Source organism: Marmota flaviventris, chromosome 2, assembly GCF_047511675.1.
Source record: "Marmota flaviventris isolate mMarFla1 chromosome 2, mMarFla1.hap1, whole genome shotgun sequence".
Taxonomy (NCBI): domain Eukaryota; kingdom Metazoa; phylum Chordata; class Mammalia; order Rodentia; family Sciuridae; genus Marmota; species Marmota flaviventris.
In genome coordinates this window covers 29456248-29483642 of record NC_092499.1, presented here as the reverse complement: position 1 = coordinate 29483642, position 27395 = coordinate 29456248, and the positions used below count along the sequence as shown (strand labels likewise).

At 42.2% G+C, this 27395-nt stretch overlaps 2 protein-coding genes and 2 long non-coding RNA genes across 4 annotated transcripts; 2 read left to right on the top strand and 2 right to left on the bottom strand.

Annotated features, from left to right (window-relative positions):
* The first annotated feature begins 98 nt into the window (after window positions 1-98).
* On the top strand, window positions 99-4362 carry Acot4 (acyl-CoA thioesterase 4). Its single transcript, XM_027931694.2, has 3 exons — window positions 99-645; window positions 1606-1808; window positions 2563-4362. Exons 1-3 carry the CDS (start codon window positions 189-191, stop codon window positions 3166-3168), a joined length of 1266 nt encoding a protein of 421 aa, XP_027787495.2. The 5' UTR covers window positions 99-188; the 3' UTR covers window positions 3169-4362.
* On the bottom strand, window positions 840-11407 carry LOC139704671 (uncharacterized). Its single transcript, XR_011706554.1, has 3 exons — window positions 11257-11407; window positions 5706-5826; window positions 840-1119 (listed from the first exon to the last, which is right to left on the bottom strand). It is a non-coding gene; the product is annotated as an uncharacterized lncRNA (long non-coding RNA).
* Window positions 11408-15418: 4011 nt separating this feature from the next.
* Window positions 15419-23473, top strand: Acot6 (acyl-CoA thioesterase 6). Its single transcript, XM_027931693.2, has 3 exons — window positions 15419-15919; window positions 20187-20389; window positions 21921-23473. Exons 1-3 carry the CDS (start codon window positions 15478-15480, stop codon window positions 22524-22526), a joined length of 1251 nt encoding a protein of 416 aa, XP_027787494.2. The 5' UTR covers window positions 15419-15477; the 3' UTR covers window positions 22527-23473.
* Window positions 23474-24498: 1025 nt separating this feature from the next.
* On the bottom strand, window positions 24499-27153 carry LOC114089747 (uncharacterized). The gene is made up of 2 exons (XR_003582229.3): window positions 26820-27153; window positions 24499-24677 (listed from the first exon to the last, which is right to left on the bottom strand). It is a non-coding gene; the product is annotated as an uncharacterized lncRNA (long non-coding RNA).
* Between the last annotated feature and the right edge of the window lie 242 nt (window positions 27154-27395).

The window sequence follows — 27395 nt, the reverse complement described above, 5'->3', positions numbered from 1 at the left end:
CCGCCCAGGGGCTAGTTCCTGGATCTCAGACCAGTTCTTGGCGTGGAGTCCACAGGTATAAGGTCCCAGATACACCGTGATCCGTTCAGCCTCCCAGCGCTCCTGACGCCTCGGTTCTCCAAACCCGCACTGGGACTCAATCACGCGTACCAGCCACCACTTCCAAGAGTCTCTGCTCAAAGTCCAGCATGGCAGCGACGCTGATCCTGGAGCCCGCCAGCCACTGCTGCTGGGACGAGCCGGTGCACATCACCGTGCGTGGCCTAGCCCCCAAGCAGCTGGTCACGCTGCGCGCGTCCCTGCGCGACGAGAAGGGCGCGCTCTTCCGCGCCCACGCGCGCTACCGCGCGGACGCCAGGGGCGAGCTGGACCTGGCGCGCGCGCCCGCGCTGGGTGGCAGCTTCGCGGGCCTGGAGCCCATGGGGCTGATCTGGGCCATGGAGCCTGATAAGCCGTTTTGGCGCCTGGTGAAGCGGGACGTGCAGACGCCTTTCGTGGTGGAGCTGGAGGTGCTGGACGGCCACGAGCCCGACGCTGGGCGGCTGCTGGCTCGGGCGCTGCACGAGCGCCACTTCCTGCCGCCCGGGGTCCAGCGGGTGCCGGTCCGGGAGGGCAGGGTGCGAGCCACGCTCTTCCTGCCGCCAGGTGAGCCCAGGCTGCTGCTGAATAGGAGTTGTTGCCTTGGCAGCCGCTGGTTTCCTGTGCTGTGCTGGCTGGGTTTTGGCTACTTCGGCACCTGTTGAGAAACTGGCATTCGCCGTGTTCATGGCCGACCAATCAAAATAGAAGATTTTGACTCGTTAGACTCTTTTGCATTATCTTATTTTATCTCTATTATATTCCAAAGAGTGAGTACTGTTATTGTTCAAAGGAAGAATCTGGTTCACTTTGCTATTAATCACTACTCTGCAGATCTCTCCAGGCACAGCAGGGCTGCTCTTAGAGAAAGTGGCCAGGGTTAAGGATGTTATTGCCTTTTGCCTCTGTCTCATGTCTTAGGCTTACTGGATCCTTCACTTCTTCATGTCCTTCTCTACCATAGATCACACTTCACATTCACTGCCTTCCTCACAGACAGCCAGCTTCTGGTGTTTTTCTTTCCTCTTTCCACGTGGACAGCTGAAATAGTACACAAACAACGCCAATGGTTGATGCAACACAACATCCAGCTTTTATTCACATTCGTTATTCTACGTGCAGTCCTCCAGCACAGCACCCTGTTGTTTTGTTTCTGGTGCTGAAGACAGAACCCAAGGCCTCCCCATGTCAGTCAAGGTCCCTACCTGAATCACATCCCCATCCCCAAATGATGTTCTAATCCACTAAAAAAGTTCTGTTGCTCTCTTTTACAACAACTGATGATTCTTAAAACCCTGCAGATAATTTACCATAGAATCTCATGGAGGGTTAAATCACCAATGGGAAGTTACTCTATGCTTTGGATTTTTTTCTCCTTCCAAGGAACTTGTATCTCTTTTCAGTAGTGACTCAGGAATCTGTCCTCTTTCCTTGGATTTATAGGAACCCCACTAAATAACTTAGAAAGCTCTCTAGAGGAAAGCAAATTCTTCAAGCTGTATAATGCCTTCCTATTCTCTTCTCTAGGACCTGGACTCTTCCCTGGGATCATTGATATCTACGGAGTTGGAGGAGGCCTGTTGGAATATCGGGCCAGCCTTCTGGCTGGCCATGGCTTTGCCACATTGGCTGTAGCTTTTTATGACTTTGATGATCTCCCCAAGGATTTCAGCAACATACACCTGGACTACTTTGAAGAAGTTGTGTGCTACATGCTTCAACACCCTCAGGTTCTCCTCCCTTTTTTTAATCAGTCTCCCAAGAAATGTCTCCATAGCTGGTGTCACCAGAACCAGTGCAGTGATGCTGCTCTGTTCTGTTTTCACTGAGATTCCTTTTGGAGACCTCCTAGGCTTTGGGTGCTTATTATTTCCGATTTCTCTAACAAATGGGTTCAGGATGTAGAATTGTTCTTATAATCCATGTGCAATTTCACTGAGAAATTCCTAAATTCATTTTGTAAAGCAAATTGAGCCTCTCATTAGTATCTTTGCATGCTTGTCATTTAATCGGTAATTTCCTGATTTTGGAGAATCTGATCTGAACTTGCCCACCTGTTCAGAGGCTAAGAACTACTGAACTGGACTCTGAAGTCTTACTTTGTTTCCATAAAATTAATCATTTGCCTGTAATGATTAGATGGGGTCTGATTAATGATTGCCATCTTGGAAGAGAACTTAGTTCCACACAGTTGGATACCAAGCCATATAAAGACTGGAATCAGATCTACTTGAATGAGCCTGAACTTGACAGGCTCCATGGTTGAGCATTCTTGAATGGATGATTCTCTGGAACCAGTTCCTAAATTTGCCATTGAATTTAAGATTTTTTTTTTCTTCATGTTTAACCAGATAGTTAATACTTGGGAAGAAACTCCCCTGTCACCTGACATTGTGGATACTTCACATATTGAAGCTAGCAGCATTTTGAGTTGCATATTCATGTCGAATAAAGTCTTAACTCTTCTTTCTTCCTTTCTTTCAGGTAAAGGGCCCAGGTGTTGGGCTTCTGGGCTTTTCTCTAGGAGCTGACATTTGTCTCTCAATGGCCTCATTCTTGAAGAATATCTCAGCCACTGTATCCATCAATGGATCTGGGAGCAGCGGAAACTCAACCATACACTACAAGCAGATTAGCATCCCACGACTGGGCCTTGACCTGAAGCGAATCAAGGTTACTTTCTCAGGCATTCTGGACATTGTGGATATTCGGAATGATATTGTGGAGAAGTTTGAGAACCCCAGTATCATTCCAATAGAGAAGGCACAAGGGCCCATCCTCTTCATTGCTGGTCAGGATGACCATAACTGGAGGAGTGACTTAAATGTGCAAACAGCCTCTGAAAGACTACAGGCCCATGGAAAGGAAAAACCCAGGATCATCCTTTACCCTGGGACTGGGCACTACATTGAGCCTCCTTACTTCTCCGTGTGCCCAGCTTCTGTGCACAAATTGTTCAACAAAGTTGTGATCTGGGGTGGGGAGCTCAGGGCTCATTCTAAGGCCCAGGTGGATGCCTGGAAGCAAATTCTGTCCTTCTTCTCCCAACACCTTGGAGGCACCCACAAGGGTGTGTCCCCCAAGTTGTAAATGCAAATCCAAATTGTTATGGACAGGGGAAGAGTTTAGATCACATTTTAGTGTCTAGTGACTATGTAAGTTCCCCTGGGTAGCATTAAATGCCTATTTGGCATTTATGGTATATTTCATGTCATTTTATTGAATTTGCTTTATTTGTCAACATAGTACTTTGCTATTGTGACACATGCATGTGGTAGAAGATTCAGACATAAGCTGCACAAATGCCCCCTTTGTTAAAATTTAGGGGGTTTTCTAGGTTTTTTTTTTCATTTTTTAATTCTATCAATTCTTTAATTCTTTTGTTAATGCTTTGTATTAGATAACTTTTAAAGATGGGAGAATTTTTTCATCACTGTGAGAGAATGGTCATCAATATTCCAATCATTGGAAGCAGAGTAGAATCTTTATTAACCAATAGCATACAGAAGGGTGTTGATATAAGGAAATTCACGTGGGGGGTGGGCAGGTCCTTTGAGGGGAGGAATTGGGAATATCTTTCTGTAGAGTAATTAAGTATAAACTCTGCACCATGGTGATTAGACTCTGATCTCTCTTCCATCTCATTTACAGATTCTAGGGTTGATGTGGGAAAATTATGGTGGGATAACTTAGAGGAATCATTTCCTCACTTCCTTTTACTTCAGCATTGCAGAATATTGTGCAAGTATATTTGAAAAGACAATGGCTGGTGAGGATAGAACCTAGCACATAATCTGTTCCCAGAAGTCAGAATTAATTATTCAGAAGCAAACAGATAATCTTAGAGGACTTTTAACACAAAAACTGAAAGTCACAGGTAACACTCTTTATTTTCTTATGTGTTTTCAACTCTTCTATTAAATTACTTACTAGAGAGGAAGCAAGTCAAGCTATTTGCCTATTTGTTAACATTTTGTTTCTTGTTCACTAGAAACTATAAAATAAAGAGGGAAATAAAAATCTAAAGACCTGAAAAATCAAGAAAAAAGTATGTCTGTCTGTGAACAATGGACTCAATTTTCTATAGAAAAATGTAGAGGAATTTTTTTTTCTTTTGGGTACTGGGAATTGAACTGAGGGGTGCTCTACCCCTGAGCAATATCCTCAGTGCTTTTTATTTTTTATTTTGAGAAAGGGTCTCACTACATTGTTGAGGAGCTCTTGCTAAAGGTTGCCGAGGCTGGCCTTGAATAGCCCATCCTCCTGCCTCAGCCTACCAAGTCACTGGGATTTATATTTTTTAAAAGGCAGTTTTCGGGCTGGGGTTGTGGCTCAGTGGTAGAGTGCTCACCAAGCATGCATGAGGCACTTGGTTCAATTCTCAGCACCACATAAATGTAAAATAAAGATATTGTGTCCACCTAAAACTTAAGAATAAACATTTTTAAAAAGGCAATTTTCCAAAATTGATGTCCAAGATATCATGCTTCATATTCAAGAAGCTCTGTAATCCTGTTCACAATAAATTATCTTTAATGTATCATAGTAAAACCATTTATGATAGTTTTATGACATAGCTATAAATTATTTGCCATTCTCCCACCAAGAGTGGGACCTAGGTCCCCTCCCTTCAAATCTACATGGGCTTGTCACTGGACAATCAGTCGAGAGAAAGTGGTGCTGGGTAGCTTCAGAGATCACCTGGTTTTCTGGGAACACGCCCTCACAGTTCTGAGCCGCCTCTCCTAAAGTTTGACTACATTCAGGCTTTGGTGGTGTAGGGAGCCCAAGACATAGGAGAGGCCAATTGCTGGGACCTCTGTGGCACTGACAAGTGAAGTGAGATTGTGAGTCATCTCTGCCCAGGTGCCAGATAATCTGAGTAAAATAAAACCCAGATGATTCCAGACCCAGACACCTGAACCTTCCCAATGAATATCTCAAGCACCCTGGAGCAGAGAAGAGCTGTCCCTGTCAAGCCCTTCCCAAAGTGTGGAAATGTGAACTAAATAAATGTTCTTGTTTTAGATGACTAGTGTTTGGGGTTTATTTCAATCACCTACTATGGAATAAACTATCCCAAAGCATTGTGATTTAAAAGAATATCTATTTTTCTCAAGACTGCTAAGTGGACAGTATTTAATAGGAGTGGATCACCTCTGTTCCAAGTGACATTGGCTGAGGCAGAGTGACAGGGGGTTGGAGGATCTACTTTCAGAGCAGGGAAGTTGTTCTGGCTGTCAGCTGGGAACTCAGGCAGGGCTGTGAGTTAGGGGGTTCTTAGTTTCTCTCCACTTGGGCCTTTTCACTGGTTACTGGCATTGAGTTCTAAAAGGAGGATCCCAAGTCAGCAAGGCGCAATTGCTTGGCCTTCCTTTGACCTCGTCGTGGGAGTTAGATAGCATCTCTCTTGTCATTACTATGGGTCATGGCAGTCATGGACATCTACCAAAGTCAAGAAGAACACACTCTTGAAAGGAGGGTGCCAAGGTTCTAAAAAACATGTGGGCTGGGAAATACTGTAGCCATCTTAGAACATTACAATTTGCCTTCTGGCCACTCATCCCTCCCACATGCAATCACACACATCCCTCTTCTGAAGCTCTATATTCCATTCTTTAGAGCACCTGGCTCAAGCTCCATCCAGGTCTAAGAGCTCCTCATCTGTTATCAGGTCCAGATACAGATGTGGCTCCTTGGAACAGTTCCTTGAGTATCATTGAGTATCGTTCTTCTCAATCCAAACACCTGTGAAATAAATAAGTTAACTATTCCCACAGAGACACATATACAATACCATGATGGGAAAGGTATAAGACAACTCCTAATGACCTATTCAAAAATGGGGAAAGTGGGAGTAACAACTGTGATTGGCCCTTAGCAACTCTGAAATTCACTGAGAACAGGAGCCATCATCATCATTATTACTAGTTTTTCTGTGTCAGTTGTTCTCTGTGGCTTTTGGCTTTACCCTTTGAACTGAAATCTTTATTTACAATAAGAAAACTGTATTAGCAATTTAAAAAGTCCATTCAACTTGCTTCTGATTGGAAAAAGATCAGGAGTTCAGAGTTCTCTTCATTTTATACTCTCTCTCTCTCTCCCTTATTAAAGAGCTCCTAGTTCATCCACCAGAATTCTCTTAAAATTTATGCTTTTTCTAAATATCTCTGTGAGGTCATTGATTAGTCTCTGCACACAACTTCAAATCTGTTTGAGATAAAAATACTCTACCTTAGACTCCCTGTGCGGGTAATGCATGACAACACCCTTAAGATTTCCAGATCCCGTGGGGCCTGGTAGTACATGCTTGTAATGCTGTAATTCCATCTACTCAGGAGGCTGAGGCAGGAGGATCACAAGTTTGAGGCCAGCTTTAGCAACTTAGCAAGATTCTAAGCAACTTAGGGAGACTCTATCTCAGAATAAAAAAATAAAAAGGATAGTGCCCTAGGTTCAATTAATTCCTTGTACCAAAACATTAAAAAAAAAAAAAAAAAAAGATTTGCAGATCTTTGCTAAACAGGTTCTATTAGGCATCTTATTTAAATATTTTCATTTCTAAGAGTCACCGATAAAGTTCTTCAGTGAGGAATATCATCTTTCTGAGACTGAACCCTTAAGAAAACCTAAGATATCATGAGACCATGTACCATTTATTTCAATTACTTATATGTATCCATTTTAATCTCATAATTAGTGATGCACTACTGACTGGTAGGTTTGGGGATTCTTTTTTATTATTTATTTTTTAGTTGTAGATGGACACAATATCTTCATTTTATTTATTTTTACATGGTGCTGAGGACCGAACTCAGTGCCTCACATGTGCTAGGCAAGCACTCTGCCACTGAGCTATAACCCCAGTCCCAGGTTTGGGGATTCTTATTCTACTTAAATTGATCCATTAGCATTGCAATTTGTCTCCATCTTCTCATTTTATTGTCATTGAGACGTGAATGTGTGATGGTCTTACAGAGTGATTACCTTTTCTTCTCTAACATTCTATATATAATATACATGATATGATATCTTGCCCACCATGATCTTAATCTCAAACATCTTTTCATTTTAATCACATAAAAAGATGAAAAGTGATGAAGGAGTTCATCTCTAGGAGCATCTCCTATACTATGTCATCTCTTCTGAGATCTTTATCCATCACAGAAATGCTACTCAGTGTACACAAATCTACCTTACTTCATACTGATAAAGACATGGAAAGACTTTGGTCCACTCCTAGGTACACCACTTATAATCTACATAACTTTATCAACTTTCTGCATTTTCTTCATAATCCTATCATTCATCCTGTAGCCCTCAATGAGATTCAGACACAATGATGAAGCACGTCCTTCCTTGGCCAGATCCTGTCTAGGATCTTGTACATGAAAATATGATTCACTGGAATGTCTGCCAATGTTCCAGCTAAACCCATCCATTGTGCCATTAAAATCAAGAAGTTGATCATAGTACAAACCAAAAAACTGGTTTTTTTCAGTTAAAGGGAAGGATCTTTGTCATTCTTAAAATATAAATGCTGGTACTTTGGATAACTGGTTTTTTTTTAATATTTATTTTTCAGTTTTCGGTGGACACAACATCTTTATTTTATGTGGTGCTGAGGATCGAACCCAGCACCCCGCACATGCCAGGTGAGCTCATTACCGCTTGAGCCACATCTCCAGCCTGGATAACTGTTTTTATGAAATATAAATATATTTGTCAGGTGATGAGCAAGAATACAAACAACAAAATGAATTAATGTCAATTTTCTGAGAGTAAAAAGCCACATATCATTTACTTGTTCATAAGTGAACAAACAAGAGAGAGACTTTGTGATCTAACACTATAAATATTGTTGTGTATTATTAGACAATATTAAACAGCCTTCAATCAAGTGGTTTGCAAGCTTAATTCAGTATAATCCGCAGTAAAAAAAAAAATACAACTTACATCAGGCCGTATACTTTTTCATATGTATTTACAAGAAAAACAAATACTAACAAGGTGCAGTAGTGTATGCCTGTAATCCCAACTACTTGGGAGGCCAAGGCAAGAAGATAGCAAGTTTGAGGACAGCCTAGGCAACTTAGCAAGACCCTATATCAAAATTAAAAATAAAAAGTGCTGGGGTTATAGTTCAGTGGTAGAGTGTCTCTGGGTTCAATTTCTAGTACCATATCTCTCTCTCTCTCTCTCTCTCTATATATATATATATATATATATATATAATAGTAGGAGCAAATGTGACTCCATTTTGTTTTATGACTTCATCCTGTAAAACAACCATGCCAAGTAGAAGAGTCATGACTGGGTCAAGATGTTCTTTTCCTTTTGCTATAGAAACCTTTAAGAACACGGAACTACCTAATGGGGTATTGTTTCTGTAACTAGGGTAACAGGTTCTGTTTCTGTAACTGGGGTGACTAGGCTAACTGTGATTGGTTAGGCTTCCCTCCGCTTGACTGCATTGTCCCGCTTCTGTAACCTGGCTTGCTTGCATTGGCTAGACCCCCCGAACATCCCTTTTGTGGTTTTCAGGCTTACAAGGAGTGCCCTTGCAATTGTTCGGGGCTGATCAGGGGAACAGCTTTATGTTCTGGTCAGCCGCCACCGGTGTTCTTCAATAAAGGCTTGATTCAATTATACGTGAGTGGTCTGGAAGTCAGTTTATAAAACCCTGGGATGAAGCTTTAACTATTATATACATCTTAATCAAGAGCATTCAAAATTTGACATAGGGCCCTGGGGCATGGCTCAGTGGCAGAGCACCTGCCTAGCACATGTGAGGCGCTGGGTTAGATCCTTAGCACCACATAACAAATAAAATAAAGGCATTCTGTCCATTTTACAACTACCAAAAAGATAGAAAGAGAAAGAATGAGAGAGAGAGAGAGAATTCTACTAAAAATGAACTTATATTGGCTACATAAACTGGAATTACGAAACTAAATTCATTTCCAAAGGCCCTTAGGCTTTGTCTATAGCACACATAGCCAAGTAATTCATCTGTGAATTCAAGTTCAAGAATGTAAACTAATAATGGGATCATGCCTATACCCCCCCAGAATAATCTTTAATTACATATATGCCTTCCAAGATTTTTTCCAGTCTGTGGTTTTTCTATTTTATTAACAGCATAATTTATTTAAAGAAATTAATGCATTTAAGGCAAATTTATTGGTACCTGCTATATATGATATGCTGTGAATTAAAAAAAAAATAGATGGGAACCTCTGGATCTTCAGAGATTTGAGTCTATAAATAAATAAGTACAAGGATGGGTATAAGCCACTACAAAACAAGTACACCTATGAACTACTGAAAATAGTGTCAGATGTGGTTATTTTACTGGAGAGAGTCACACATTCTCTGATAACAAATGTGCTATAGTTTATATATTAAATGTCCCCCAAGCATCCATGTGTTAAAGGTTTGGTCCCCAGCAAGGCCATATTGGGAGATGGTAGAAACTCCAAGAGGGGAAACTAGTGGAAGATCTTCATATCTCTGGGGGCATACCTTCAAAGGGTATTGTAGGACCCAGGTCTATCCCCTTTCTCTCTATCACTTCCCAGCCATGAGGTGAAAGGTTTTACATTGCTAAACTTTCCCACCATGATGTTGTGTCACAGCCCCAAAAACAATAGGGTCAATTGATCATGAACTAAAACCTCAAATGTGAGCCAAAATAAACATTTTCTCTTTATAAGTTGATTATCTCAGGTATTTGTTATAGTGACAGAAAGCTGACTAACACAGACAGGTATGGCTACAAAATTAGTGCAGGATATAAACTATGAAGTTTAGTTAATAATAAAATACCAGTGTTGGCTCAACAATTATTACAAAAGTACCACATTATTGCAAGATGTTGATAATAGATGAAACTGTGTGTAGGAGGTGTTGATTAGGATAACATGGGAACTCTCTGTACTTCCCATTCAATTGTGAAAGAAGGTGTGGGTGTGTGTGCACACATAAGAAATATAAAGTGAACCAAGGGTTATGCTCCATTTTTTTTTTTTTTGTCAACCTAAAACTATTGTAAAAAGTGAAGTCTAGGGCTGGGGTTGTGGCTTAGCGGTAGAGCGCTTGCCTCACACGTGCCAGACCCTGGGTTCGATCCTCAGCACCACATAAAAATAAATGAGTAAAATAAAGGTATTGTGTTCAACTAAACTAAAAAATAAATATTAAAAAAAAGTGAAGTCTAGGGCTGGGGTTGTAGCTCAGTGGTACAATGCTTGCCTAGCATGTGTGAGGCACTGGGTTCCATCCTCAGCACCACATAAAAATAAATAAATAAAACAAAGGTGTTGTGTCCATCTACAACTAAAAAATTAAAAAAAAAAAAGTGAAGTCTAGCCAGGTAGAGAATGCCTACAATCCCAGCTACTCAGGAGGCTGAGACAGAAGGATTATAAATTCAAGATCCTGTTTCAAAATAAAAAATAAAAAGGGCTTGGGATGTGGCTCAGTAGTCAAGTGCCCCTGGGTTTAATCTCCACTATAGATAGATACATAAATAAACAAACAAAGATTTTCAAAAATCCACAATTAATAACTATGGGGTAACGGCACAAGGGGCAAAATTGCGACATATGCAGTCGAGGGGGAGAAATAAAGAATGTCCACATGTTGCTGCCCCTTCCAATGCTTTATTCACTCAAATTGCTCAATACAATTTCACTCTATAGGTTCTTTTTTTAAATATTTATTTTTTAGTTTTAGGTGGACACAATATCTTTATTTTACATTTGTGTGTGGCTGAGGATTGAACCCAGTGCCTCGTGCATGCTAGACAAGCGCTCTACCACTGAACCACAACCCCAGCCCTCTATAGGTTCTTTTTTTTTTTGAATATTTTTTCCAGTTGTAGATGGGCACAATATCTTTATTTATTTCTTTTTAAGTGATGCTGAGTATTTAATCCAGTGCCTCACGCAGGTGCTCTACTACAGAGCCGAAGCTCCAGCCCCACTCTATAGGTTCTTAATCAAGAAAATTACAATCCTTAATGCTAGGCACTACAATAGACTTAATCAATTCACAGCAAACAATTCTAGATTAATTAATTCATAGCAAACAATTCTAGATTAATCCTAAGCACTGCAAACACACCAACCAGTTGAGGAGAGGGTCAGGGTCTTAGGGAGAAATTGCGGCTCTCACCAGGGTCCAGATGAGGCAGTAGAGTTTGAGAGTGGTTAGGATCAATGCAGAGGATCAGGCAAATGATGACAATTGATGGGATGTCAGTCCAGGTCCTCATCAGGCCTTCCAGCTCAAGTGCATCCTTGTTTCAGCTGACTGTATCCATGTTCATTAGCTCTATAATTTATAGTAAATTGGGGGGCTTTTGACCCCCCTTTCAATTCTTATCAGCTACCACCAGATTTCTCAATGGCATCATTTACTCTGGGGTTAAAACATCTGCTCTGGTGGTCTCCACCCTGATTTTCTTGTTTTTCCCTCTTATCAGGTGAGGACAGCCTGCCAGAGGCATCACTCTGCTTATCAGTGTTATAGTTAAACTATAACACTGCCGGGGTTTCATAAATTGACTTCCACACCACTCATGAATAATCAAATCAAGCCTTTATTGAAGCACACTGGTGGCGCCTGACCAGTCACCGGTGGCGACTGTTCCCCAATCAGCCCCGAACAATTGCAAGGGCGCTCCTTATAAGCCTGAAAACCGCAAAAGGGACATTTGGGGGTCTAGCCAATGCAAACAAGCCAAGTTACAGAAGCGGGAGAGTGCAGTCAGGTGGAGGGATGGTTAGCCAATCACAATTAGCCCAGTCACCCCAGTTACAGAAACAGAGCCCTGTTACCCTAGTTATAGAAACAATGCCGCATTAGGTAGTTCTGTGTTCTTAAAGGTTTCTATAGCAAAAGGAAAAGAACATCTTGCCCCAGTCATGACCCTTCTACTTGGCATGGTGGTTTTGCAAAATGGAGGGAGTCACTTTGGTTTGACTATCACATCAGGGTTAGAGGAAGTGACTTGTTTATGTCTGAGGGCCTTCTGGAGGGCTCTATTAGATGTGCCTAGTGGGACTACAGGTTTCAAACTGGAGTTTTTAAAATGGAATTGCTTAGGCTCAGGCCTAAGGCCATCCTCACAGGTAACTAGACAGAACCTGAATTAGGTATATGGTTGAGTTTAGCCAAAGAGAAGCCACTAGCAAGTTACCGTAGGACAAGAGTATAATGACAGAGGAAACCTGTTGAATTGGGTGTGATGGTGCATGCCTGTAATCCCAGTGGCTCAGGGGGCTGAGTGTAAGCCTTTAGTCCTGAGCCTAAGCAACTCCATTTTAAAACTCCATTTTGAAACCTGCAGTCTCATCAGGTATACCTACCGGAGCCCTCCTGTATGGCCCTCAGGCCCAAACAGGTCACTTCCCCCAACCCTGACAAACTCAAGAGTGAAGTCTCTGTCATATTGCTCTCATCTGATAAGGGGGAAAGGCAAGAATATCAGGGTGGGGACCGCCAGACCAGATGTTTTAACCCCAGGGTAAATGATGTAACTCAGAGACCCAGTGGCAGCTGATAGGGATTGAAAGGGTGGTCAGAAGCCCCAAAATTTATATAAATGATGGAGCAAATGAACATTTATCCAGCCGACACTGATGCCCTCATACCTGAGAGCCTGATGAGGACCTGGACTGACATCCCAACTCTTCTTATCGTTTACCTGATCCTCTGCATTTTCCTCACCGCTCTCAAACACTACAGCCACATGTTGACCCTGGTGAGAGCTGCAACTTCTCCCTATGACCCTCTCCTCCACTGGAATTGTCAGCTCCACCCTAGGAGAAGCCTGTCTTGGTCCCTGATCTGATCACCACAGTCTGAGTGAGTGTGCATCTGCTGGACTTAAAGCCTAAGACTTTAAGGCTTGAGCTTAGCATCCAGAGGGAATGTCTGTCATGAGCCTGTCATGATTAAGTGTGTTTGCAGTGCTTAGAATTAATCTAGAATTGTTTGCTGTGAATTGATCATGTCTATTGCAGTGCCTAGTATTAAGGATTGTCATTTTCTTGATTAAGAACCTATAGAGTGAAATTGTATTGAGTGATTTGAGTGAATAAAGCATTCACAAAGGCAGAAGTGTGTGGACATTCTTTATTTATCTCCCTTGACTGCCTAAGTCACACCTTTTTGCCATCGTGACACTGAAGCAAGAGGATCTTAAATTCAAAGCCAGCCCTGGCAACTTAGCAAGGCCCTAGGCAACTCAGTGAGACCATGTCTCTAAATAAAATACAAAAAAGGGGTGAGGATGTGGCTTGGTAGTTAAGCACCCCTGGGTTTGAGCTCCAATTAAAAAAAAAAAAAAAAAGGAAACCTGTTGAATGTTTATGGAGAAATGTCTGGGCTTTTAAATTTTGGTTCCACCTTAACGAGTCCAGGTCCAGATAAGCATGTGGTTGATGTTGGTTATATGCATCTAGGTCCCAAGTTCATCATGGACAAGTTCCTCAGCAGCTGAAGTGAAGGGCAGAGTTCTGTGTAACTTCACCAAGTTCATTCCCATCTCAAAGCCTTTTTGCTTTCTGTTCCCACTCCCAGATGCTTTTTCCTTTCAGATTTTCACATGCCTAACTCTTTTTCATTATTTGTGTCTTGGCTTATACGTCACATCCTCAGAGGTCTGCCCTGAGTATTATAGCTAAAGTGACCCCGAGCCATTTGCTTTAACATCTCCCCATTTTATTTCCTTTATATCATTTACTACTATTTGAATTATCATCTCCCTGTATTTTCTTCCTTGTCAGCTCCCTATGAGGTCAGAAGCCATGTATTTCCTGACTCTGTGTACTGAAAGGCCTAGAAGTTACGACAACCCTGTGACAATAAGCACACCTTGCATGGAGATCTTGGTTTCTCCAATAAAAGGAACCATGGCTCCTAGGAGAAATGACTGACTCCAGAGCTGGAATAAGGACAGTGCAGGGATCCCATTAACACCAATCCTGCTGGGACCTGGAGATCAAGTACCTCCTGACATCCTGGACTGAGAAGGGCACAAAAGTACTTCTGTGTATTCTGACCCCAAAATGCAAAACCTGAATTCATTCATAGGCAAACAGCAGTCCACATGAAACCTAAATGGAGGAACATTCTAGAAAAATCCTAGCTAACACTCTAAAATTGTCACAATCATGAAAAGCAAATAAAGATGAAAAACAACTAACCATAACATGTGCTCCTAGATTGGATTTTGGTCCAGAAAAAGGATATTAGTAGAAAAATCAGCAAAATTTGAACAAAGGCTATGTAATAGATCAGTAGTTCTTCAAGTATAGCATCTACAAGGTCAAAAGAATTTTCATAGAGTCAGTAAGATGTTAAAAAAGAAAGAGTACAATGAAACCACAGTATGTACTTCACCTGCACATACACACCTGTGTCATCATCACAAGTTTGCCTGCCTCGCTCTTAGGAAAGTGGCAGTTCCTGACCCTGGAGCCCAGGTGGTCTGACTCCAAAAGCATTAACCAGGAAGCACTTGATTCTTCAGGCCTTCAGTGCCACACAAATCCTCATTGGGTTCCATCGCCCTTTCCCTCTTTCTCTTTCTTTCTTTCTCCCTTTCCCTCTTTCTTTATTAATATTGTTCATGCATTTGTAAATAGTCCTTTTATGAACTCTTCTCTAATGACCCAGTTTGTAAGGGTCACTTGTTTCCTGCCAGAATTCTGATAAAACCACAAATTCATAATGCCAGTGACTATATAATCTGTGAGTAGAGAAACAATGTTCTCTTTCCCTGCCTACTGTGGCCACAGTGTTTTTACATGTTAGCCCATTTAATAGTCCCAACAAATCTTTTCAGATGACGAAACTAGATACAGAGGTTTCATTGGATGCTCTGCTAAAGATCTCCGAGCAGAGAGACCCTGGAGCCCAGGTGGTCTGACTCCAAAAGCATTAACCTGCTCTGGCAGCTCCAGGTTCCAGGAGCTCCAGGAAAAGACTTGGTAAGGAACTGAGAGGTAAGCGGGGATCAAGGCCATCTTGCTCACGAATCACCTGAGTTACCTGGGATGTCTTTGCAAAATGGAGATTTTTGGAACTGTATGCCTTCCAATCAGCCTTTCTACCTGTATTTCGACCTCACCACGCTGGAAAGTAAGATTAATTCTTACTCTTAACACGTAAGGTAACACGTAAGGTTACTCGTAACCTTTTGGCCATCCAGGGCGACTGTTTTTCCCTACAAACACTAGGGGGCCTCGCACAGCGGATCGCAACCAATAGGATAGTGCGAAGGGTTCAGTGGCAACTTCTCCCCCCCCCCCCCGCCCCCACGCCTAGAGAGGCCAGGCCAGGGTCAGGAGCTCTCCGATCCTTCTTTCCCTTTCCCCGCGGGTGGGCATGATTGCGAAGCTGATCCTGGAGCCCGCGGGCCGCAGCTGCTGGGACGAGCCGCTACACATAACCGTGCAAGGCCTGGCCCCCAGGCAGCAGGTCACGCTGCGCGCGTCCCTGCGCGACGAGAAGGGCGCGCTCTTCCGCGCCCACGCGCGCTACCGCGCGGACGCCAGGGGCGAGCTGGACCTGGCGCGCACGCCCGCGCTGGGCGGCAACTTCGCGGGCCTGGAGCCCATGGGGCTGATCTGGGCCATGAAGCCTGATAAGCCATTAGGGCGCCTGGTGAAGCGGGACGTGCAGACGCCTTTCGTGGTGGAGCTGGAGGTGCTGGACGCTGGGCGGCTGCTGGCTCGGGCGCTGCACGAGCGCCACTTCCTGCCGCCCGGGGTGCGGCGGGTGCGGGTGCGCGCGGGCCAGGTGCGGGCCACGCTCTTCCTGCCGCCAGGTGAGTCACCTGCTGCTCAGAACCTGGTCCAGTCGTTGGGACACGCGTGGTCCCCCAGTCCTCTTGCCTGGCCCTCGAACCACGTGATTGTGGTTAGGAACCACAATCTCTAAAGTTGTCCCCAAGTTTGTAGTGAGTTCTGATTTTTTTCAATTTTTAAAAATTTTTCGGAGCCTGGAGTGGTGGCGCACTCCTGTAATCCCAGCGGCTCCTGAGGCTGATGCAGGAGGATCGCGAGTTCAAAGGCAGCCTCAGCAAAAGCGAGGTGCTAAGCAACTCAGTGAGACCCTGTCTCTAAATTTAAAAATACAAACTGGGGCTAGGGATGTGGCTCAGTGGTCGAGTGCCCCTTAATTCAATCCCCCGTTAGGGGGAAAAATTCAGTATTGGAGATTGAAATCAGAGGCACTCCAGAACTGAGCTATTACCCTCAACCCTTTTTATTTTTTATTTTAAGACAGTGTCTGGCTGTGGCCTGGAACTTGAGATCCTCTTGTCTCAGCCTCTGAGTAGCTGGGATATCTCTCCTCTCCCCCACCCCTCCCTCCCTCTCTCTCTCTCTCTCTCTCTCTCTCTCTCTCACACACACACACACACACACACACACACACACACACGGCACTGGGGATTGAACCCAAGGGCATGATAAACAAGCTCTTTCTGCCGCTTAAATTACACCTCTCTATTCCCAAGGGTTCTGAATGAAAGCTTTTCTTGGTTTCCTGACACTCCCTGGAGGCACTATCAATCCCTTACTGTGTGCTAAAGAGTGCATTCAATTTAGAAATCAATTAGATGCCAGACTCTGGGTTTTTTGAATACTTATATCATCACTGCCTTCTGGAGTGTGCAAGGGTGACTTTTGCCTCCTTTCACATCATATTTCCAAAGGGGATAAAACCTGCCTCCCCTCCAAATAGAGAGTGCCCTCAAGTCATTTGAAACACAATATTCCCTGACAGTCCATTCCTATATTGTCAGTCGTCCCCTTTCTTTAGGGACACTTGGCAATATCTGGAGACATTTTTGGTTGTCACACTGAAGGGGGAGATGCTATTGCTATGTAGCAGGTAGAGACCAGTAATGCTGCTAAATAACCCACAATACACACAGGACAGCCTCCAGAACAAAGAAGTATCTTGCTCAAAATGGCTATGGTACTGAGGTTGAGAAACCCTAGTCTAAGTAAAAAGAGGGTGCAGTGTATGTAGAAGGGACCTGAATGGTCCATTCCTTCCAATCAAATTCCTGAATTCAACTCTTAGTGTATAAAAGTGCTAGAGTTGCTGTAGTGCACAGTATTCCTAACCTGAATACTGTGATTATTCCCCAAAATAAGAGAATGTGTTATGTTTTTTAACTCTTAAAAACTCTTTTTTTAGCTTTTTTAGCTCTTGAGCAATCCCTAACCTTAAATATGAGTTGCTCACTACATGGTGAACTCCTAAGGCTGGAGTAGGGTCTTACACCTAGAAACTCAGTGAGACCTTGTCTCTAAATAGAATACAAAATAGGTCTGAGGGTGTGAGGTAATGCAAGAAGGTTTAGAGGTGAAATGGTTGGGTTATCAGCCTTAGTCAATGAGTTAATTAATCCCTTGATGGTATTCCCTGAGTGGTAACTGTAGGCAGGTAGGGTGTGGCTGGAGAAGGTGGGTCGCTGGGGTGTCTTTGGGGTATATATTTTGTCATTTTTGAGCAGAGTTCTTTCTCTGCTTCCTGGTGGGATAGCTTCAGCTGCTTCCCTTCACTATACTCCTCCACCATGGTGTTCAGCCTCACTTCAAGACTCAAGGAATGGAACCTGCTATCTATAGACTGAGACCTCTGAAACCATGAGCCCCCAAATAAACTCAAAAATTGTTCTTGTCAGGTCTTTTAGTCAGAGCAATGGAAAAGCTGACTAAAATATATACATTTCCAAATTACTAGAGACTGGCACAAGAGTACAACAGGGATTCAACAAGAATCTTCTAAAGGCTTTCATTTAAAAGAAGGAAGAGCAATCATTCTTCACACCCAGTTGTAGTATCTGATATCCAGTCAAATCAATCTTGTGTGACCGGTTTAATATGTATTGGGAAGCAGTTCCTAACCAAATCAGACAATGGGCTTCATTGTATTCATAGTCTACTTGAGGATATACGCAATTACCCTTGCACCTATAATACAGCGTGGCAGGTGCTATGGCAGGGGAAGTACAGACCCAGCTTGCTGTTGGGAACAAATTAAAGACTATCAAAGCCAACTCAGCTTCTTGGGGATCTGGGAAGGCTTTCAGGAATGGAGACTTAAATTTAAGTTCAAGACTAAGGAGTCAATAAAATCAAAAAGTAAGGAGGAAGGGGCAAAAAGCCAATAAGTGTCCCATGTATTTTAATCTTTAAATCATTTTAGTCAATTTTAAATTTCCAATTGGGATAAATTGTGAATATTCACAGATATATACATATATACCTAGAGAGAGATCTAAATATATTTAATATTAATTATTGATATAATATACAGACATATACTTATTAGGAATATTTCCAAATGTGTATATTCAAATGAATCTTTTTTTGCATTGAACCTTTAGTAGTCTTTTTTTTTTTTTTTTTTTTTTTTGGTACTGGGGATTGAACTCAGGGGCACTTGACCACTGAGCTACATCCCCAGACCTATTTTGTATTCTATTAGAGACAAGGTCTCACTGAGTTGCTTAGCCTCTTGCTTTTCACTGAGGCTGGCTTTGAACTTGCAATCCTCTTGCAACAGCCTCTGGAGCTACTGGGATTACAGGCCTGCACCACTGTGCCTGGCTGGTAGTCTTATTTTGATCCTTTGAAGTTGTAAAGTTTTGCACATATCTTCTGTTCTGCCATATATAATTCATTTTGAAAATTTGTTACTCTTGTTGATGTTTAAATTTACTCATTCACTTCTTTTATACCTTCTAATAAATAAAATAGTTTCTTCTTTTAAAAAAAGTGAGGAAGGAGAGAGAATAGTATTGTAGTTAAATGAAATCGCATATACCAATGTTCAGCTGCAAAAAACATGGCACATTTAGGGATGGCTCTCTTCAAGGCTAGAGCAGAGAGTAGGAGGTAGAAAGTATATTCTAGTGATTTCCTGTAGATATAGAGCACTTTACTGCTCCATTCTCAAATAGATGACTGTAAGAAAAATTCAAAGAAAAGTTGCTAGAAAATGTATATCTCAGCTGGGTGTTGTGTTGCACTCTTGTATGTCTAGTGGCTCCTCAGGCTGAAGCAAAAGGATAATGAGTTCAAAGCCTGCCTCAGCAACTTAGCAAGGTCCTGAGCAACTCAGTGAGACTGTCTCTGAATGAAATATTTTAAAAAGGCTAGAGATGTGGCTCAGTTAAGCACCCCTGGGTTCAATCCCCTGTACCAAAAGGAAAAAAAAAAAGGAAATGTATATCTCACCATATGTTATTTCTAACTTGGTTTATTTATATTATTATTATTGTGAAAATATGTGACAAAATTAGGAGAAAAGAAGGGATTTGTTCACCCTCCCTTCTCCCTGTAGCTTATTTAAAAAAAAAAAAAAGAAGAAGTAAAATAAACCAGTCATGGTGACACACGCCTGTAATCTCAGCAATTTGGGAGGCTGAGGTAAAGGGATCGCAGTTGGAGGACAGCCTCAGCATTTTAGTGCCGCAGTCTGGCTGGGCACAAATCACTGAGCCACCACAAAGCACTTGTATGTTCAAACAGGAAACTTTATTGCCTGAACTCCAACAGCACTCCACGCACACTCCACGGGAACTCTCCCGAACGCCACCCACGCGGCCCCTCTCCGGCACACCACACCAACTGGAACCCCCTCCACCAGACAACGCAAACTCCCCAGGAAATCCCCAGGAGAACTCCAAAGTAGCGGGCGCCCTAGACAGCAGGGGTCTATATACAATTGAATCAATCCAGCATCATCTTAATGGCTCGCCTCTCAAACATTACTTCTGGCAAAAATGCCAGGGGCCATTCCGACTTGGCTGTGGCTCTCAACATTTTAGAGAAGGCTTAAGCAATTTAGTAAGACCCCAAGGAATAAAAAAAAAGGGGGGGGGGGCTGGGGATATAACTCAATGGTAAAGCTTCCTTAGATTCAATCCCCAGGACAAAAAAAAAAGGGGGGGGGTCCACTTTCACCAACCTCCCTAGCTTCAAAAACTTATTTGCTGATTGCAGAAATCTTAAACCAAGGATATCTTTTGAGAGACTAAACCTTCTTGTTATTTGACTTGTGGTGTTCTGTAGGTGAGGGGCCCTTCCCTGGGATCATCGATCTGTTTGGAAGTGGTGGTGGCCTTTGTGAATACAGAGCCAGCCTCCTGGCTGGGCATGGTTTTGCTGTGCTTGCTCTGGCTTACTTCAGATTTGAAGACCTCCCTGAATATTTGAGTGATATGCGCCTGGAGTACTTTGAAGAAGCTGTAGACTTTATGCTACAACATCCAAAGGTGAGTTCTGGTGCTTGCTGAATTCAGAGGAGAGGGGGTCAAGTGGACACAGGGCTGGATTCAAAAGCCCTACCAGGGCACTGGAACTAGAAATAAGCAGGAAGACACAGTGCTCCTTCAAAAGTTACTAGTAATATTCTTTCCATGTCCAACCATCTTTCTCCCATCTGTAAGACTTGACTGTTCAGTTTCTTTTGTAACCATTTACTATAATCCAAAAAGCAATAAAACAATACTAACTTTGAGTTTTGGTTCTGTATATACCACACAGCAGCCTAATCATCCTGAATAAGGCAATTGATCTCTCTAAAGTTTAATTTTTCTCATTTATAATATTAATGTAAATGTGTAGTGGGAAAAGTTTGAGTATACAGAGACATTTTTGAGATAATTGGTGACTTTTGAATAGGAATTGTGTATTTGATGATATTAAGGAATCATTAATGTTAAGTGTAATAATAGTATTATGGTTTGATAAAAGAAATCTTTGATAACAGAAAAAAAGTTAATTCAAACATTTTGGTATGATTATAAATAATGGAATGATACATACTCTTTGCTACCATCTAGATTTAAAGAGACCCAAACATTCTAATACTAAAGATAAAATGTTCTTCAAGGCCTGTGGGATAATCTAATCTTATTGGAGTTTAGGGACTGGTCTCTTAGCAAAGTTGCTAAAACCTAGATGACCTTAAACTGCGAAGGGTAGTTTATTTAGGGGAGATAAGGCCCTGAAAAAATAAGAACCCAACATATACTACCAATTCTGCGCTTAAACCTGAAGGAAAGACTTTCATTCTCCACCTTTTAGTTTAGATTATCATACTTTGGCCCTCCTTTGATTGGACCCCTGCCCATAGAATAAGGCGGCTGAGGGACCAAGGGATTGTGTCCACCTGGAACCCACATGCTCTCCACCATGCCCTTGGGATCTGGAAACCCAGATTCTCTGCCTAACAGCTCTGACCCTGCTTCCTGCTCTATGCTCCTTCTTTGGGTCCATCAGTATGTATACTACACCTAGGCTTTAAACATGCATACTGGGTGTCTACACACAAATATGAGAGGTCCCTCAAGGTATATAAAGGAGCCTGGAGTGGGAAGAGAAGGAGGCTGGCCCAGAGGCTGGAGTCAGTGATTGACTTGTTTTCCATGCCATGTCCCAATACAGAATTCCAGCAAGCTCTAAGATTTTAAATTTGAACCTGACCTTATAAATTGTTATGGTGGTGTATTTATCAAGCTTGGGGAAAAGAATGATGCATTTATTTAACAGTTTGCTCATTTGACTTAGAGTATAAGGGCCTCTGTGTATATTCTTGACCCAGACTTCATACATATTAGGGGATGGCCTATATACTAGGAAATCAATTAATTTGTTTATTAGAAGACAACTTGAACTTCATAGATGTTGCATAAGAAAGGGAAGAAAATTGTATGTGAGAAAGCTATTTAGAGAATGTGAAATCATTGTTTTGGTCCTCCACTTAGGAATTCTAAACTTGTTTTCTCTTTATTTTCTTATCAGGTGAAAGGTCCCAATGTTGGGCTTCTTGGTTTCTCCAAAGGAGGTGACCTATGTCTCTCAATGGCTTCTTTCTTGAAGGGCATCACAGCCACTGTACTTATCAACGCCTGTGTGGCCAACACAATAGCTCCTCTGCATTACAAGGATATGATTATTCCTGATCTTGGCAATGAGCTAAGTAACAAAAAAATCACTGAGTCAGGCCTTTTGAATTTGGTAGACATCTGGAAAAATCCACTGGAGGAACACAACCATCGAAGTCTTATTCCACTGGAAAAGGCACAGGGACCCTTCCTGTTTATTGTTGGCCTGGATGATCATAACTGGAAAAGTGAATTCTATGCTCATATAGCCTCTGAAAGGTTACAAGCTCATGGAAAAAACAAACCCCAGATAATCTTCTATCCAGAAACTGGCCATTGTATTGATCCACCTTACTTTCCTCCTTCTACAGCCTCTGTGCATGCAATTTTGGGTGAAGCAGTATTCTACGGAGGTGAGCCTAGGGCTCATTCAAGGGCACAAGAAGATGCCTGGCAGCAAATTCAAATTTTTTTTCAAAAATATCTCAATGGTAAAAAATCTGTCCAGCACAGCAAAATATGACTTTGCAATCATAGACCAAATATCATTCATAAAAATATTAATTCTACAATTTCTGTTAGGCTTGCCAGAACACTTAGGAAACTTTTTATCACAAAAGCAAACAGCTTCCTTGTCAGGTCCTGCTGGACTCAGCCTTTTCAACCCTCCTTCCTTCGCTGCTGGACCCATTCCTCTCTCCCTGAACTTTACCCAGTGTATAGATTTAAACCTGATCTTATCTGTATAGGATTAATCTTCTTTTAGGCAAAAGAAATGTAAGAAGTGCTTGCCTGACTCTCAGTTGCTGGTCTACCTTTAGCCTTGTGTCTAGTTCTGAGGATGAGTTTCCGTATTGTTCTGAAATCTCATTTCTCCTTTGGGCCCTAATTGATCTAGTCTGAGCTTTGGAAACTTTCCCACTCAGGTCCCAAAAATATGGCTTCTGCCACATTTTTGCCATTATGCATTCCTGAAAATTTACTCAAGCCTTGTCCCCAACCGCTAGACTGATGACTGGGGGCATGTCCCTGTTGATATACTTTCTTTATGTTTACCATCTGTATGGATTCCCAGTCACTATATGGTCCCTGCCTGTCAGGAGGAATGCCCTTGATGCTAAGATTTCAGGACTCTACCTTGCGGGCCATGGCCTTCATCTTTGGATGTCATGTATACCTGCCAAATCATACTTCCTCCCAGCACCATCTTGCTCTTGTTACTTTCCATGAGGGAAGGACTAGAATGGATCTGCTTCAACCCACTGCAGCTGAAGCACAATCTAGAGTCCGGAGATACCTGAGCACAAGAAATTTTTTTCTGAGACATCAGAGAAAACCTGAAGCTTTCTTCACATAAAATCATGGTTTCCTGGGACTGAGGTTTGGCTTAGTGGTAAAGCACTCACCTAGCACGTGCAAGACACTGGGTTTGATCCTCAGCACCACATAAAAATAAATAAGTAAAATAAAGATTTGGTGTCCAACTACAACTAAACAAATATTTTAAAAGATCATGGTTTCCTGGGTACATACAAAATCTTTTACCAAATTGAGTCTATCCAAGCAAATGCCCATTTGGTCCTAATGAATGAAATGAAAGGTTCCAAAGAGGTAACTTGATTTTGACTAACTGTTAAAACTCTGGAGTGCAGTCATTCACCATATAGTATAATTTTCCATGATTTTAGCCCACAGCCAGCACAGGCTTCATAAATGAAGGTTCAGCTACGTGAGAAATCCAAAAGGGAGTTTGAATTAAAGAGACAGACTCTAATTACCTTTAAACCAGCTCCAGGACGGCTTCTCCTACCTCCAGCCTCAAGCTACCTATTAGGGTAGCTAGGTTTACTGAAGAGGCCAGTGAGAGACAGAACACGACAGAGAGTGGACTTTTATTGGGGAACAAAAAATTCTGGGGAAAATCCCATCCAATGAAGATTAGGGGGGGGCAGTGTCCCAAGGTCAGATGCAACAATTGGGTCTTTAGGGGTTGTGGCCAGACATAATTCCACACGGACAAGCCTTCAGACCTGAGAAGGGTGGGGAAAGCTCTGGACACAAAGATGTGTCTAAGCGTCTCTTGCCCAGCCAGGAGGTAACTCAAATCACGTGCGAGGATGGCCTCCCACCATGAAGAGACTTCTGAGAGTCTCAACTTTAACTCACTCCCTGGTATACCTTCCACTCTAAAGATGGGTTGGGAAAGCCAACTAATTACACAAATTTTACAACATCCATAAAATAAAAGCAAAGCTTAGAAATCAATTTCTCCCAAAGATTATCGCACGAAGACATATTAAGTGATGTAAAAGTTAGTATCACTGGGGATGCCTCTACAAGAGAGAGAGATCAGGCTCCACCACTTATTACTAACCTGTAAGTTGTTAAAACTGTCTAGACCTCCATTTCCTCAACTATGAAGTAGGGGGAAAAATAAAGTAGGTATAATAAAAAGCACTTCACCGCACTGTTATGAATAAATTAGACAACCCACATAAGGCACTTAATATAATTTAACTGTCAGATGTTAGCTATTATTTCTTCAGGTGGGGAGATTGGAATCTGGGAGGATTAAGAATCACATCTAGTTGGTGGGAGAGTTGAGTCAGCCCAACTCTGTACTCGAATGCCAATAATTTTTACTTGAAGCTCAGTGGCTCAAAGTAGTTGACACCTAAAAGGAATTCAAGTGGAGACACTTTTTAAAGAGGAAAACAATAAACAGCAAATCAGAAAACACAACACAGTTGAGCCCAGCATGGTAGTGCACACCTGTAATCCCAGCAACTCAGGAGGCTAAGGCCAGGGAATCACAAGTTTGAGGCCAGCCTTGGCAACTTAGTGTGATCCTGTCTCAAAGTAAAATTAAAAAGAAAAGCTGGGAATGTAGCCCAGAGGTAAACTCTCCTGAGTTAAATTCCCAGTACAGAAGGATGAGGAGAATGGGAGAAGGGGAGGAAGAAAAGGAAAATATAGCCAAGTTTAGAGTAGAATGGTGATTACTAGAGGCTGGAGAGTGGGGGCAGGGGGAGGTTGATCAATGGGTACTAGGTTACAGTTAGAAGTAAGAAGAGTGTGTCAAAACACAGGAGGGTGACTATAGATGATGATAAGCTACTATATGTTTTAAAAAGCTAGAAGGAAGGATTTGGGATGTCTTTACCATAAAATATGAATAAATGTTTGAGGAGACCTGACATAAACACTACATAATGTATACACGTATCAAAACATCACATGGTACCCCATAAGTATATATAACTTTTATGGTCTTAGGTGTCACTTAAAAATATTTTTGCAGGCTGAGGTTGTTGCTCAGTGGTAGAGCACTCACCTAGCATATGAAAAGCCCTGGGTTCAATCCTCAGCACCATATAAAAATGAACAAATAAAATATTGTGTCCAACTACAACTAAAAATAAATAAATAAAATATTTTGCAAGCCTATTATGTATTTCAGGCAATTTAAAACAAAAAAAAATACTTATTTATTCCAAATTTATCACAACTAAGCTATTTTATACACTTATTTAATTAAATTATTTAATTTATTTATTTAGGGTACCAGGGATTGAACTCAGGGACACTTAACCACTGAGCCATATCATATGCCCTGTGGGAAGCCATTCTCACACATGATTGGGCACCTCCCGGATTGGGTGTGAGGCGCTCTGGCTAAACTGTGTCGGAGCTTTCCCCACCCTCTCCTGGTGCGAGAGCCTGTCCGTGTGGGGGTGTGACTGACCACTGACCCTGAGGCCAATCACTGACCCTGACCTTGGAGTGCTGCCTCCCTCGACCTTCATTGGATGGAATTCTCCCCTGAATTTCTTGTTCCCCAATAAAAAGCCACTCCCTGGCGTGCTCTGCCTCTCTCTCTCCTGCTAGCCCTGAGTAATCCTTGCTGCCCTACCAGGTGGTTCGAAGTGTGAGCCAGAAAGGTGAGAGCCGTCTTGGACCTGGTCATAGAAAAAGGTAATTGAGTCTGTGTGTTTTATTTTGATCTCACTAGCTAACTTTTATGCCAAGAACCTCTTTAATGAAACCAGTGCGCTGGTCTCATGGTGGAAACGCCCTATTTTGTATTTTATTAGAGACAGGGTCTCACTGAGTTGCTGAGGGCCTTGCCATTGCTGAGGCTAGCTCTGAACTCTTGATCCTTCTGTCTCAGCCTTCCAAGCTGCTGGGAGTACACAGGCATGTGCCACTGTGCCCCACTACACTCATTTTGAATGACCTTTGAACTCTGAGAAAATCAAAGCTCGTGGAAGACATTATATTTTTGTAGGTGTTAAAATGCAGGTATGTACAAATTCCAATATTCATGGCCAGTGTAATGATGGGTTTGGAGGCAAAAGTAAAATATTTGAGTAGTTTTTCCATGCATATATGGCTAAAGGACCACACAGACAAGGACTTTAACAAGTACTTTCCAAAGAAAACAGAATTGTTAGATTACTCTGTGTTGCAATGGGCAAAGGAGCAACATATGCAGTTGGGAGAAAAAAAGAATGTCCATGTGCTATGCCTTTTTCAATGCTTTGTTCACTCAAAATCAATACAATTTCACCCTATAGGTTCTTAATCAAGAAATGACAATCCTTAATGCTGGGCACTTCAAACCCAATAATTCAGGCTGAGAAAAGCAATAAACACAATTTAATTCCAAGCAAACAAATTCTAAGTTAACTCTAAGCACTGCAAACACTCTTAATCATGACAGACCTATTACAGACATTCCCTCTGCATGCTAAGCTTAAGTGCTAGATTTAAACTCTTAAGTCTTAGGTCTTAAGTCCAGAAGATGCACACTCACTCAGACCACTATGATCGGGTCAGGAACTGACAGAGTCTTCGCCTGGTGTGGAGTTGACAGCTGGCTGAGGAGACGGTTGGTCCTAAGGAGAAGTCGCCTTTTTCACCAGGGTCAAGAGACTGCTGTAGAGTTTGAAAGCAGTGAGGACCATGCAGAGGATCAGGCAGATGATGAGAAGAGTTGGGATGTCAGTCTAGGTTCTCATCAGGCTTTCAGGGTATGTGCATCAGCATCGGCTGGCTTGAATGTCTGTTCATTTGCTCCATTATTTATACTAAATTTTTGGGCTTCTACATGCCTTTTTGGTCCCTATCAGCTATTACCAGATTTCTTACATCAGGGCCTATGGTCTGGTGGTTTCCACCCTGATATTACCCTTCTGACTCTTATCAGGGTTAAGGCAAATGACATGTTTGTATTAAGTGACTTCACTCTGACTCTTATCAGGGATGTGGAAAGTGACTTGCTTTTATCAGGCTATGCCTTATGACATATTAGAGGGCTCTGTGGGCTTGTGCATGGTGAGACTGCAGGTTTATTTTAAAATGGAGTTCCGTAGGCTAAGGCCATCCTTCC

What these genes read in the sequence shown, in the direction of transcription:
- Acot4 (XM_027931694.2), top strand. Translation starts at nt 189, where the DNA reads ATGGCAGCGACGCTGATCCTGGAGCCCGCCAGCCACTGCTGCTGGGAC. An exon ending in CACGCTCTTCCTGCCGCCAG is followed by an intron (nt 646 to 1,605) that starts GTGAGCCCAGGC and finishes TCTCTTCTCTAG; the next exon opens with GACCTGGACTCTTCCCTGGG. An exon ending in ACATGCTTCAACACCCTCAG is followed by an intron (nt 1,809 to 2,562) that starts GTTCTCCTCCCT and finishes CCTTTCTTTCAG; the next exon opens with GTAAAGGGCCCAGGTGTTGG.
- Acot6 (XM_027931693.2), top strand. Translation starts at nt 15,478, where the DNA reads ATGATTGCGAAGCTGATCCTGGAGCCCGCGGGCCGCAGCTGCTGGGAC. An exon ending in CACGCTCTTCCTGCCGCCAG is followed by an intron (nt 15,920 to 20,186) that starts GTGAGTCACCTG and finishes GGTGTTCTGTAG; the next exon opens with GTGAGGGGCCCTTCCCTGGG. An exon ending in TTATGCTACAACATCCAAAG is followed by an intron (nt 20,390 to 21,920) that starts GTGAGTTCTGGT and finishes TTTTCTTATCAG; the next exon opens with GTGAAAGGTCCCAATGTTGG.